At 41.7% G+C, this 14,522-nt stretch overlaps 1 protein-coding gene and 2 pseudogenes across 6 annotated transcripts; 2 read left to right on the top strand and 1 right to left on the bottom strand.

Moving 5' to 3' along the window:
* Positions 1–1,877: 1,877 nt before the first annotated feature.
* Positions 1,878–14,477, bottom strand: LOC139411329 (uncharacterized). 6 transcript variants are annotated; one of them, XM_071157571.1, is made up of 7 exons: positions 14,384–14,477; positions 9,895–9,999; positions 8,328–8,434; positions 7,755–8,014; positions 7,346–7,601; positions 6,200–6,874; positions 1,878–6,072 (listed from the first exon to the last, which is right to left on the bottom strand). In XM_071157571.1, exons 2-7 carry the CDS (start codon positions 9,951–9,953, stop codon positions 5,312–5,314), a joined length of 2,118 nt encoding a protein of 705 aa, XP_071013672.1. In that variant the 5' UTR covers positions 9,954–9,999; positions 14,384–14,477; the 3' UTR covers positions 1,878–5,311. The 6 variants fall into 6 exon arrangements, with proteins under 6 accessions (XP_071013672.1, XP_071013671.1, XP_071013676.1 ...); XM_071157570.1 differs by lacking the exon at positions 14,384–14,477 and adding an exon at positions 10,975–11,005; XM_071157575.1 differs by lacking the exon at positions 14,384–14,477 and adding an exon at positions 10,975–11,005 and having other exon boundaries at positions 9,898–9,999.
* Positions 11,380–13,733, top strand: LOC139412402 (zinc finger protein 408-like; annotated as a pseudogene).
* On the top strand, positions 13,735–14,466 carry LOC139412401 (zinc finger protein 408-like; annotated as a pseudogene).
* Positions 14,478–14,522: the final 45 nt, after the last annotated feature.

Here is a 14,522-nt window from a genome sequence, read left to right as displayed (position 1 = left end):
GAAAGTAAAAAGCCTGCCAATATTGAATGGATCGGAGATTCAAAAGCCCTGTGATGGAATTACAGTCGACTATACGTTTTAAAGTTGATCTCATTACACAGGGCCTAAAAACGGCAGCTAAAGTTATACAAATGATGTATAAAAAAAAATCATGCAGTGTTTAATCAGGTAATATACGATATTTGTCATTTTTATGAATATGCGCAGCTGTATTTTATCTTTGGAGAATACGAGAGTTGTTACACATGTTATATTCAAAGTACAACTATCAACTTATTTGACACCTGTTTCACACCTGTTTCCATTCAACCCACTTTGCTTCAGTTATTATGTACAAAAGGTATTTTTCTCCAGTGTAGTTTTGCTTGTACGTAGCTTTTGTCAAGTGAAGTGCTATAGACTGAGCCAGTGAGAAACATACTGTGTCATTTGAAACTTTACATACGGACACACAACGTGTGTGAAAATAAAAAAAAGCTACCTGCACGATCTTCGAAATATGTAATGCCAAAATCTGTTTCGAGTCGAATTAAACTGAGGATGTGCAAATACCCAGGCATTCAGAGAGCACTATGTACAGTATCAGCCCATAACACCACATCCGGGCAGACATTGATGTAATATATTTATTTATTGATACTTCCTATACTCAGAGCTCATTATGCGTAACTGATATAACCTGACCTGCTATACAGTAGCTAGCTTTTCATAGCTGAATGAGCACTACCGTTATCATGCTGAGATGAAGTTACACATTAATATCACCCATCCAAGCCATTAAAAAAAAACTCAGATTTACTGTAACAGACCGGAATATAATCAACCTATTAAATGATAACTATGGCTAGTTCACATGCACGTGTTGTATTTACAAGAACACTGGTAATACTGCATGCTGAGTTGTTTGTTGTTGTTGTAAATCCTGTCACTCTTCAAGTGCAACAAGGGATTCATCTCTCTCAATACACCTACGTAAATCCTATTCACAGTACGTAGCCTACTCCTTGACTCACAATCACAGGCTTGTATTTTCTGCTGAAAAAAAAACGTGTTGCAGTTTCCATTTTAAAACAAATGTCTTATTTGTTTTGATGAAATTGTTTCAACAAATGTCTTATTGTGTGTGCTTATTGTACTTAGGCCATCATTGGTAGATATTGAAAGTTAGTCATTTTTTAAAGACCTATCTTCATGAGACTGATTGATCATTTGCCAGATTGCTTTAGGATGCCATGGCCATTATATTCCTGCCTATTTGTTAAGATATGAGCAATCTACGGTGTAAGTAGTGCAGCCATTATGCATGCGATGGTGTGCAAAGCGCATATACTTTATAGCCCTAAACAACAGCACTTCCAACTAATGATGTGGCTACATTGTTATGTAAAATAACTGGTGCAGATGCAGTGGTTGGATATAAAGCAACAATACATCATCCAGCGTCTCCAGGCAGTTGTCTTCTGTGAACTATCCATTACAATCTCCCTGCAGCTGCAGACATGGCCAGAATTAATAATGAATGCTGTTTCCAATGTGGTTATATAACATAACCAAATATTACAGTTCACAGTTCATCAACCTCAATATCCATCATGGCCCCTATACGAAAAGAGAGAAAAGGAATGGGAATTTTTTTTTATCCATTGCCTGGCAAGGACAACATGAAACTGGAAGAATAATTGCAATAATGAGAACCAAGAAATAAACCCACTGATTCATTAATAAGTGAACCGTACTGACTAGATCAGCCTGTCCCATGGGTCTGATACGTCTCTTTTCAGTTTAAAATTGAAAAAAAATGTAGGACAATGTGACGAGGCTTAACAGTTGTGACATCATTGTGCAATGAATAAATAAAATGACAAAAATCAAGTAGCTCGAACCAAGAGGTTTATTTTGACTAATAAGCCACAGTTTCAAATGTTCTAGCTCAATACAGACTGGGTTAGACTTAAAGCACCTATAAATAATCAGTTGGCATTAAAAAATAATGGCACTCGCGGGAAGTGAGATACAGTTTATTTTCCAAGTGAAATGTAGAAAAGTGAACTGTGGATGCCAAAGACACAACCCTCATTATATAAACATTTATGCGACTTTCTATAGTCTTCAACAATACATAATACTTTAATAATACATAATACAAATAACAGGGCAGATAGCAAATGCAAATAATAGAAAGAAGATATATATATATTATATATACACACGCAGTACCAGTCAAAAGTTTGGATACACCTAATCATTCATGAGCTTTAAAAAAACAACTATTTTCTACATTGTAGAATAATAGTGAAGACATCACAACTACGAAATAACACATATGGAATCATGTAGTAACCAAAAAAGTGTTAAACAAATAAAAAATACATTTGACATTTTAGAATCTACAAATAGCCACCCTTTGCCTTGACAGTTTTGCACACTCTTGGCAGTCTCTCAACCAGCTTCACATGGAATGCTTTTCCAACAGTCTTGAAGGAGTTCCCACATATGCTGAGCACTTGTTGGCTGCTTTTCCTTCACTCTGCCATCCGACTCATCCCAAACATCTCAATTTGGTTGAGGTCGTGGGATTGTGGAGGCCAGGTCATCTGATGCAGGATTCCATCACTCTCCTTCTTGGTCAAATAGCCCTTACACAGACTGGAGGTGTGTTGGGTCAATGTCCTATTGAAAAACAAATGATAGTCCAACTAAGCACAGAATGTTGTGGCAGCCATGCTGGTTAAGTGTGCCTTGAATTCTAAATAAATCACAGACAGTGTCACCAGCAAAGCACCAAAGCACCACACCATAACACCTCATCCATGCTTTACAGTGGGAAATACACATGCAGAGAATTTCCAATTTGGACTCCAGACCAAAGGACACAGTTCCACCGGTCTAATATCCATTGCTCGTGTTTCTTGGCACAAGCAAGTCTCTTCTTCTTATTAGTGTCCTTTAGTAGTGGTTTCTTTGCAGAAATTCGACCATGAAAGCCTGATTCACACAGTCTCCTCTGAAAAGTTTATGTTGAGATGTGTCTGTTACTTGAAATCTGTGAAGCATTTATTTGGGCTGCAATTTCTGAGGCTGGTAACTCTAATGAACTTATACTCTGCAGCAGAGGTAACTCTGGGTCTTCAATTCCTGTGGCAGTCATCATTAGAGCCAGTTTCATCATAGCGCTTGATGGTTTTTGCGACTGCACTTGAAGAAACTTTCAAAGTTCTTGACATTTTCCAGATTGACTGACCTTCATGTCTTAAAGTATTGATTGATGTTCTTGCTATAATATGGACTTGGTATTTTACCAAATAGGGCTATCTTCTGTATACCCTTCCTACCTTGTCACAACACAACTGATTGACTCAAACACATTAAGGAATGACATTCCACAAATTAACTTTTAAGAAGGCACACCTGTAAATTGAAATGCATTTCAGGTGAATACCTCATGAAGCTGGTTGAGAGAATGCCAAGAGTTTGCAAAGCTGTCATCAAGGCAAAGGGTGGCAATTTGAAGAATCTCAAAAATAAAATACATTTGGTTTGTTAACACTTTTTTGGATACTACATGATTCCATATGTGTTACTTCATAGTTTTGATGTCTTCCCTATTATTCTACAATGTAGAAAATAGTGAAAATAAAGAAAAACCCATGAATGAGTAGGTGTTCTAAAACTTTTGACCGGTAGTGTATACACAGTTGAAGACAAAAGTTTACATACACTTAGGTTGGGGTCATTAAAACTTGTTTTTTAACCACTCCACAAATGTCTTGTTAACATACTATAGTTTTGGCAAGTTGGTTAGGACATCTACTTTGTGCATGGCACAAGTACATTTTCCAACAATTGTTTACAGACAGATTATTTCACTTATTTCACTTAATTGTGTATCACAATTCCAGTGGGTCAGAAGTTTATATACACTAAGTTGACTATGCCTTTAAACAGCTAGGAACATTCCAGAAAATGATGTCATGGCTTTAGAAGCTTCTGATGGGCTAATTGACATCATTTGAGTCAATTGGAGGTGTACCTGTGGATGTATTTCAAGGCCTACCTTCAAACTCAGTGCCTCTTTGCTTGACATCATGGGAAAATCAAAAGAAATCAGCCAAGACCTCAGAAAAATTGTAGACCTCCACAAGTCTGGTTCATCCTTGGGAGCAATTTCCAAACGCCTGAAGGTACCACGTTCATCTGTACAAACAATAGTATGCAAGTATAAACACTGTGGGACACCGCAGTCGTCATACCACTCAGGAAGGAGACACGTTCTGTCTCCTAGAGATGAACACACTTTGGTGAGTAAAGTGCAAATCAATCCCAGAACAACAGCAAAGGACCTTGTGAAGATGCTGTAGGAAACGGGTACAAAAGTATCTATATCCACAGTAAAACGAGTCCTATTTTGACATAACCTGAAAGGCCGCTCAGCAAGGATGAAACTGCTCCAAAAAAGCCAGACTACGGTTTGCAACTGCACACGGGGACAAATATTGTACTTTTTGGAGAAATGTCCTCTGGTCTGATGAAACAAAAATACAACTGTTTGAACATAATGACCATCGTTATGTTTGGAGGAAAACGGGGAGGCTTGCAAGCCAAAGAACACCATTCCAACCATGAAGCATGGGGGTGGCAGCATCATGTTGTGTGGGTGCTTTGCTGCAGGAGGGACTGGTGCACTTCACAAAATAGATGACATCATGAGGAAGGACAATTATGTGGATATATTGAAGCAACATCTCAAGACATCAGTCAAGAAGTTAAAGCTTGGTCGCAAATGGGTCTTCCAAATGGACAATTAACCCAAGCATACTTCCAAAGTTGTGGCAGAATGGCTTAAGGACAACAAAGTCAAGATACTGGAGTGGCCATCACAAAGCTCTGACCTCAATCCTATAGAAAATGTGTGGGCAGAACTGAAAAAGTGTGTGCGAGCAAGGAGGCCTACAAACCTGACTCGGTTACACCAGCTCTGTCAGGAGGAATGGGCCAAAATTCACCCAACTTATTGTGGGAAGCTTGTGGAAGGCTACCTGAAACCTGAAACAATTTAAAGGCAATGCCACCAAATACTAATTAAGTGTATGCAAACTTCTGGCCCACTGGGAATGTGATGAAAGAAATAAAAGCTGAAATAAATCATTCTTTCTACTATTATTCTGACATTTCACATTCTTAAAATCCTAACTGACCTAAGCCAGGGAATTTTTACTAGGATTAAATGTCAGGAATTGTGAAAAACTGAGTTTAAATGTATTTGGCTAAGGTGTATGTAAACTTCGGACTTCAACTGTATTCACAGTATATCTCATTGTTTTTTCATCTTCATGGAATTGATCAGTTCTCTCATCACTGCCATAGTCTCTGTGTGCTGTTGCTGCAGAAGGCTTCGCAGCTGATTAAAGCGCTCCTCTGCCCTCCTTTCCCTTTCCTCTTGCAATCGTTTGTCCTCCTCCCTGTAACCCTGAAAGACATCCAATATGTTTGCCATCCTCCTTCTCTTCCGCCCACTGGCTCCAACATGGAGGGGGTTTCCTGTATGTGAAGAGGAGAAGGAGGCAGAAGTGGAGGGGGGACTGACAATGTCAGTGGGGCTCGCCGGCACCTCCACAATGTGTAACAGATTCTGGCTTATGTCCTCAACCCCTGCATCTGCCTCAGCATCTCCCATGCTGCCATCAGGCTCGGGGGAGTCTTCAGATAGTTTAAGGCTGAGCCGGTGGCCTATGAGGTCCTGGAGCCTGTTGAAGTAGGCCGGAAGCTTCCGCTTTGCCATGTCAGCCTTCTCTGGGTGGAGGATGTACTCCTTGTATGCCCTCGATAGGTTCCGCCATTTCTGGAAGCATCGCTCCCCCGCCTGCTCAGGCACATCACTGATGGGGAAGCCTTGCTCCTTTAGCCTGCTAGCTATGATCTCAAAGATCCTCTTGGTTCGGGTCTTGTTCTCCCTGATTAGTCCCTGGATCTCTGGAGAGCTGTACAGCTCTACTAAAGCCTCCGTTGCCTCAATGTCCTGACTGATCATTTTCCGCTCCGACCACACAGGCAGGGACCCACCGTTCTCAGCAGCTGGAGACATGGATAGGAAGACAAAAATAAAGACTTATTACGTAAATACTGTCAGTGATTTTGAAAATGGCTGCGTCCTTTTCAGTTATAGGCCAACTGCTAAGATTCAACATCATAACAAATGTACCTCTGTCATCCCCAAGCCATGACCTCCTCCTCCCCTTTTGGAGTTGATTCTCTGCCCTCTCCTCCTCTGCATTTGACTGGAGTATCTTGGGATGTGGGACCCGTTCGCTCCTGGACTTCCTGGCTAGCGGTTCAGGCTCAGTGGTGCCTGCATGGACTCCAATCTCTGCCTCTGGGCTGCAGGTGGAGGGTATACCGAGGTTGACTGGATGGCCTGATGGGACTACAATAGCGTAGAGGGGCAGGCTTGGAGTTGGTGCTACAGCTTTAGGCTTCAGCTTGGCCAACGCCCTGGCTGGGGTGTCAGCAGCAGCCAGCTTGGAGCTCAGCCTCTGGCCCATGAGTGCATGGAACTGGTCATAGAACTCGGGCTGTTTCCTGCGTCCAGCGTCAGTCCTCTTGGACGCCAGCACATAGTCTTTGTATGTGCGCTCCATGTTGCGCCACTTTTGGAAGCATCGCTTGCCAGCCTGCCAGGAGTTCTCACTGATCAGGAAGCCCTGTGCCTCCATCCGACTGGCAATGATCTCAAAGATCTGCTTGGTTCTGGTTGTCCGGTCGTTCAGTAGGCTCTGGATTTCTGGGGACCCGTAGTGCTCGATGAGGGTCTGGGTGGCCTCCCGGTCCCGGGCTGTAACATTCCAGGGGCTTGACCACACTCGTGAGTCCTTTTCAACTGTTGTGGAGGGAGACAAGATGATCATTCAAAACCCCAAGTTCAACTTGATCAGCCTCTGACGGGTAAGCACCTTAAAACTGCTTATAACAATATAAACAAACATTCTTACATAATAAAATGACAACATCCTCTTCATTAACTATATTTGTGCATAAAACGACATGTTGATATATGAAGTATTAATTTCAAAAAGGTGACAACGGGTTTGATATTGCCATTCATTGTTTGAGCTTCTCCATGTATTTTGCAACATGGCTCCCCCTGGTGGTCAAAATGTATTTAAATGATCTTCATCTTTCCTTCAAAGTCACTCATACTAATTAATTTCTTAGAGTAACTATTTAGGAGATCTTAGATCAGTGATATGGGTAGAAAAGTACACACATTGTAGCACTCTGGAAAGCAATAAAATAAGTTTGGTAGTTAACTAGAGGGCTGGCAAAGGGATGAGGCTGGTAGGTGTGTTACCTGTGGCCAAGTTGCTGCCGATGGTGTCCTGGGACATGCGGTGTAATCGGTCCATGTAGTCATCACTGTACCATACCCGCAGCCTCTCTCCCACTGACAGGTCACGGCACACCTGGAAGTAGATGTGCTCGCCATGCTGGAAGGCTGTCAGGTTTCGCTCAATGTCCTCTGAAGAATTTCGGACATACCTCATCCAGTTGGCTTTGGTTTCGTCGCTAACATCAATGGATTTGTATGAGTTGTTTTTGTCCACCAACTAGGGATAAACATCATTGACATAAATACATAGATGCGAGAGCCTTAAAGTTACAAATGGTGCATGAAGTTAGGAAGACAATTTCATGAGGCATACCATATACTAGTGAAAAGTGATTTTCAGAACATAGTAAGGTTTGTGGATTCATCTCACCATCCCGGAGAAGAAACCAGAGGACTTGTCCTGTGACATCACTTCACCCTGGTAAGGACCAAATAGTGCCCCCCTGGGAATGTCTTTGTCTACGCAGCATACGTCCACCTCGCTGCCTTCCTGAATGACCTCAATGCCATTAGGGGTAGTAAGGGCGGCACGGTTTGGGACGCCCACTGGCACAGGGGTGTCAGGCACAAAAACTGGAGGGCCATGTGTGGGGCATTCATCAATAAAATATTCTTTGCACTCTTCACAAACTGTAAGACATGACAAGGGTACATTTTAGGCAATATCATTTTAAGGTAAAATACATTAAAAAAAGTACAGCGATGATGCATGAATGAAAAAATAATACCACAGCAACAATAGAAGTTGTAGAGTACATTTCATTAGCAATAAAAATGCAATATTCCCATAAAACAAATATAGGCCTAGTGGCACTGGGAAATGTATCAAAGTATCAGAACAAATGAAACAGTTAAACATAGTTTTGCTGCTCTTAGTCATAGTCTAAGGCTCTTTGTACAAGTCTGTGTGTAAAGGCACTGGACAGAAATAGCTAATACTCACACCAGAAGTAACATTTCTGATGTCTCTCAATGGTGAAAAGCAAGTGGTCGACTTTCAATCTCTGGCTGGCTCCTTCAGTCTCAAAGGCCTCAACGTCTTTTATTTCACTATAAGATATAGCATATCAAAATACAATCGCTGAGTGTCAAACGTTTAATTTTATTTGTATAACTGCACCCGATTAGCATCCTTTTAATTCAACTAACCTGCAAAGATGGGCTATCAATGCAGCAGATATTAAAACAGACTCGGTTATATGAAAACCAGTGGAGGCCGCAGAGGGGAGGACGACTCATAATAATGGCAAGAATGGAATGGTATCAAACACCTGGTTTTTATGTGTCTAATTCCTTTCACTCCATTCCAGCCATTATTATGAGCCGTCCTTCCCTCAGCAGCCTTCACTGACCAAAACAGGATAGAACACATAGCCACTACTAGGCTATCCAGCCGATCCAACCCGCTTGCTTACAGCTGCACTAGGGTCAGACAGGCTTTCTGTGTAGATTAAGACACATCAGAACCGGCGTGAGATATGGCTCGCAAAACGTACCTCAGTCCAGGGGTGAGAAATACCTTGTACTCCGAATGGTCCCATTATCCCAACTGTTATACAGAGAAGATTGAACAACTGCTATTTCAAATAACAGCGGAGCCTGCGCAAGATATGGCTCGCAAAACACAGTGGTGGAAAAAGTACCCAATTGTCATACTTGAGTAAAAGTAAAGATACCTTAAAAGAAAATGACTCAAGTAAAAGTCACCCACTAAAATACTACTTGAGTAAAAGTATTTGATTTTAAATATACTTAAGTATCAAAAGTAAATGTAATTGGTCAAATATACTTGTGTTAAAAGTAATTTCAAATTCCCTATATTAAGCAAACCAGACAGCACAATTTTCTTGTTTTTTTTAATTTAAGGACAGCCAGGGGCACACTCCAACACTCAGACAAAATGAACAAACGAAGCATTTGTGTTTAGTGAGTCCGCCAGATCAGAGGCAATAGAGATGACCCAGGATGTTCTCTTGATAAGTGCATAAATTTGACACTTTTCCTGTCCTGCTAGCCATTCAAAATGTAATAAGTACTTTTGTGTGTTCAGGAGAAATGTATGAGTAAAAAGTACATTATTTTCTTTATGAATGTAATAAAAGTTACAAGTTGTCAAAAATAGTAAAGTAAAGTACAGATACCCCCCCAAAAATACATTAGTAATACTTTAAAATAATTTTACTTAAGTACTTGCAAAACATACCTCAATACAGGGATGAGAAATGCGTACTCCGAATTGTCACATTATCACAACAACAACAAGAGAATATTGAACGATTGATCTAGGAGCATTCGTTCAATCTTCTCTGTGTAACAGTTGGGATAATGGGACAATTCGTAGTACAACACATTTCTCATCCCTGGATTGAGGTACTTTTCCAGAGCCATATCTCGCGCCGGCACCGCGGTGTATTAATTTACACATGAAGCCTGACCGACCCTAGCCTGTCTGCAGCTGTAAGCAAGCGGGTCGGATCTGCTGGCTACTAGGCCAAATGGATTCATATTACTACTTAGTGCATAGGTCTGCTTCTGTTGAATGGTCCTGGATGGCAAGTGACTCTGCCATAGTGCATAGGTCCCCAGATTCCCCACCTCAGCATACCATGGCAGGTCTGTTGGTAGAAAAAACATAATATAACGGCAGTCCATGAATACAGGTGGCTCAGGTAATACAATTAGGCCAAGTATTTAAAATAAACTCGACATTCAATTTCAGTCTGGCAGTGGCAAAAACATAAACGGGACTACGGTGCTTGCTCTATGAGATAACATGCATGAGTTCCTCTTGCCGCTGACAAATTAACTGTTGTAAATTAGCTAGTTGGGAAATAACAAAAACAGCAAAGTACGGTAGCTAATGACCCATGCATTTATCATGTTATCATGTGACTTTCTAACCATTCGAATTAGGATAAATATAGCATTTACGATGTGCGGGAAAGGACACGTTTCCTGTCGGAATGTTAGGAAGACAGGAACTTGAGGACTTCCGGATTCTGTCCTTGGCTGGAGAACGATGATTTTCCCGGAGTTTTCAAATGGAAAAAAATAATGCTACAAATTGGCCAAGAACCTGTGGAAATCCTGAGTTAATTGAAATAATATTTTCGAGTTATTGCCGCGAATCGAACGTCTATTTGAAAGATGTTTGATATCCCAACCGGCGTAGTATCATGTCCACATTGTCGTCGACTGGTTAGTCAGACAACAATGTTGCATGCATAACGCAAATACAGTAACGTTAGTTTGAGTTTGTTAGCATAATCAGTGCCACCAATAATAAATAAAAACGCGTTGATAACGTTCGTTAATAGCTAACTACCAAGTTAAATAACTACTGTTACTAGATTTCTGACATATACTCAAGCCTGTTCCAGCGATCTACTGAAACCATAGCTAGTTAGCTTGCTAACTCGCCAGTTAATAGTTGGCTTGTGCTTAATAATAATTTGTTGCCTGTGTCACGAAGTCATTGACAAACTTACTCACGGTCCCTTGTCGACGTGTACTATTTCCAGTTAAGCAGGCCAACTTATGTTAGTGAACAAACTCGATTACATTAGCTAATTGTTTTGTCAGGGGCTTACATTAGCGTTGAAATGTGTTGCCTTGTCCGCGCATGTCAGGGGCTTACATTGTCACGACGAATCTTGCCACCCACCGGGGGACTCATGTTGGCTGCTCCAAGCAATCACGTACGCATGTCACACACAATTATTGATAAACGATGGCCATAAATCTCAGCTAGCTATATTCCTATGGTATATACGTTGTGTATGTGGCTGCAGTTGCTTATACAGTGCTGTATTATACTGACAATGACAGCTTGAAACACAAGTCAATGAGATACGTTTCCACTTCCTATGTAGCTAGTCATTATAAATTATATCCAAAACGTGCATTTTTGTGTCATTGTAAGCTTGACATTGTACATGACATTCAAAACATTTGCATTTTTGTGAGTCTCTACATTTTGTGGCTATAGAGAGTTTATCATTTTTTTAAATTTAACTAGGCAGGTCAGTTTAAGAACAAATTATTATTTACAATGATGGCCTATGAACAGTGGGTTAACTGCCTTGTTCAGGGGCAGAACGACAGATTTTTACCTTGTCAGCTTGGGGATTCAATCTAGCAATCTTTCAGTTACTGGCCCAACGCTCTAACTACTAGGCTACCTGCCACCCGATAGGATGGACTCTCTGGGTATGAGGGGCCCATCCCTAAACCAGGACTCACTACACAGTGTGCTGAATGCTGTTCCTCATGGACTGACAGTGGGCCCCCCCTCTAGCAAATGATGGCTAGTTGGGGCTCTGGTGTGTAGGACATGCTCTGCAGAAAGGGATGCTTCTGGGTGTGGAAGACCAAAGCAACACCTTTGACCAAAGTGAAGACTTTACAGAGGTATGTATCAGAGTGGTTGTGATGGCGGAGGCACACACTTGCTCAAGTTTCTATAACATTGCACGTGTATTGAATGTAACACATTTGTTGTCGCCAGAGCTTGATGGAAGAAGTGTATCAGACGATAATCAAGGGGAATCTTTGGGACAGGTGCTATTGGATTAGGTATGTGTCTCTAGGTAAAAAAAAATAATAAACAAATGGTTATTGTTTTGTAGTGCTCAGCTGTATCAAACACATTAACATTACTGTCATAATTAATTTGGTAATTGGGAGGGAGAAACCCGCTTTCTTTGTTTTATGCAGATTTGCATGTAATGCAAGGAGGAAAGATGAACATAATATTACTGTTCATGAGGTGGATGGAAGTCTCTTTCTAAGGGCCTGCAAAGACATCAACCCAAGGACAGAGCTTCTGCTTTGGAGTTTCCTAGCTGATCCTCTGGAACACGACGGAAGCCAAGGAGGGTCACTAACAACACCAGGCAAACCTCGCAAACAAGTTACACCTCGCAAGTCCAGAGAGGATGGATCCCCAGGTGTAAACTCCACAGAGCAAGAGCTCAAGCTTATAGGTAGCCTGACACCCACATTCAGTAGCATTCTTAATACACACTAACTAATAAATATTGTACAAATAAGGATTTTATGTTATGAAATGATTACATTTTACATTTGGATAGTTGTTTCTGAAATGTTACGTGGAAGATATTTGTATTTCTTTCAGAGCCTGAGGAGCACACTGAAGATTCAGACATGTCAACTTCTCCACTGGGGTTTACAGAGTCTATGGTGGTGGAGGAGGAGAAGAAAAGCCAGACTGGAATCAAAAGGAGCAAACCTCTTATCTACAAAATGAACAAGAGATGTGTGAGAGACTCTCATTCCAGTGGTGAGAAAACAATGGAACAGAATAGAGAAGTTCACTCTTGCAAAATAATAAAAACAGAATGTTTCATTCCAGAAATAACCAATGTGCCATGCTCTGGGGACAAACTTGTGGTCCTGCTGACAAGCCTTCAAAGAGTAGTGAAGAACCAGATAATGTGGTAAGAAAACCCCAGGAGGTGCAGGGGCCACAGGTTGTCAGGGCCAGTTGCAGACGGGCTGCTGAACCCAGGAAGGTGCATTCATTAGTCAGCTGCATCCACAAGCGTCTTCAAGTGTGCAAAAATGGGTATCTGGATCGTCAAGTGACATTGGAGATTACGTCCAGAGTTGGTGATGAAAATGGACGAGCTTGCCAAGAAACAGATATAAAAGCTGGAGAAAATATAAGCTCAGATGAAATCCCAAAGGATCTTGACAAAGGGGGGAAGCAAGACACAGAGGAGTTTATGATGGCTCCAGACCTCTTTAACACCAGGGAAAGTGTGACCAGTGACCAGTGTGACAAGAGTTTCTTTCAGCTATATCACCTGAAGAAGCACAAATTCACCCACTTGGACCTAAAGCCTTACTTATGCACAGAGTGTGGTAGGAATTACAGCTCCCAAGAGAACTTCAGGGCCCACCTTCTGATGCATAAGGGAGAGAGGCCATTCAAGTGCCAGCAGCGTGACAAGAGCTATGGCCTGAAACGGGACCTGAAGGAGCATGAAGTTCTCCATACAGGAGAGAGGCCTTTTGTCTGCAATATATGTGGGAAGGCTTTTGCCCGCTGGCCTTCAGTATTCATAGGGAGGCCCACCGCGCTAAGGAAGAAAATTACCATGCTCCTAAGCTCAAGTGCCCTGTCTGCGGTAACGAACTGGCCAATTCAGGCTCCCTTAGGAATCACATGCGCTTGCACACAGGAGAACGGCCTTATGCCTGTCCCCACTGCAATAAGACATTCCGACAGCGGGGGAATCTTTTGGGGCATCTACACATCCACACAGGGGAAAAGCCTTACAAGTGCAACCATTGCAATCAGTACTTCTCACAGGTGCCTGAACTCCGGTGGTGCTGGCTACACGCTAATGCAGAGCCTGGTTCGCCACCAGTTCTCACATCAAAAGAGAGAAGATAGCTAGCTCCCCAGATGTCCTAACACCCTAGCAGCTCTGGAGTCTAGCCACTCTGCCCCTGCTAGAGGCAGACCTAGAAAGACCCCTCACAATACAGAGGTCAAGCCATGGGTCGATGTCCCTGAAGAGAACATGGAGTGTCAGACAGTAGTGTATGTTCAGGCCATTGAAGACTTAGCCTCGCCTAATTCAGGGGAGGTTATTGCCAGCACCTGTGACTCATATCATGATAGTGACATATCTCCTGTGGTAATAGAGGAAGGTTTGGAACAGGATGTGGGCCAATTCCAGCTAAATGAGAATATAATTGAGATAATTGTCTCAGACTCTAATGATAAGTGCATTGTGGTAAGGGAGCACAAAACACACAGCAACCTGGTGATTCTACATGGCGAGGATGGATTGAGCTCTGTGGCAGAGACGATAGAGATCGGAACGGGAGTTTAAAACTGCAATTCACACCATTTTGCTTTCTGTTGCTGTTTAATTAAATCTTCAAATAAAACCAAGAATGTGAATAAAAACTATTTTTGCATTCGAGATGTACTTTACCTAAAAGAAGACGATAAGCAGTACTTACTTGGAAAATACCTTCGTCGTGAATATCAAATATGTTATGATATCACCATCAGGATACTCCATTTAGATTACCGGTAGTGGAGAAGGGAGACAGCTGTGAACGAGTTAAAGATATAAGCTAATATTGACTCACATTTGTG

Source organism: Oncorhynchus clarkii, chromosome 6 (genome assembly GCF_045791955.1).
Source record: "Oncorhynchus clarkii lewisi isolate Uvic-CL-2024 chromosome 6, UVic_Ocla_1.0, whole genome shotgun sequence".
In the NCBI taxonomy this organism is placed as follows: Eukaryota; Metazoa; Chordata; class Actinopteri; order Salmoniformes; family Salmonidae; genus Oncorhynchus; species Oncorhynchus clarkii.
The sequence above is the reverse complement of the archived record's forward strand: the minus strand, read 5'-3'. Positions and strand labels throughout refer to the sequence as shown.

Bases quoted from the DNA above. Each gene is read 5' to 3' on its own strand.
- LOC139411329 (XM_071157571.1), bottom strand. From the start codon at position 9,953: ATGGCAGAGTCACTTGCCATCCAGGACCATTCAACAGAAGCAGACCTA. The intron at 8,435-9,894 runs GTAATATGAATC...TATATCTTATAG, and splicing joins GCAGACCTATGCACTAAGTA to TGAAATAAAAGACGTTGAGG. The intron at 7,602-7,754 runs GTGAGATGAATC...GTTTATCCCTAG, and splicing joins CTGGTTTCTTCTCCGGGATG to TTGGTGGACAAAAACAACTC.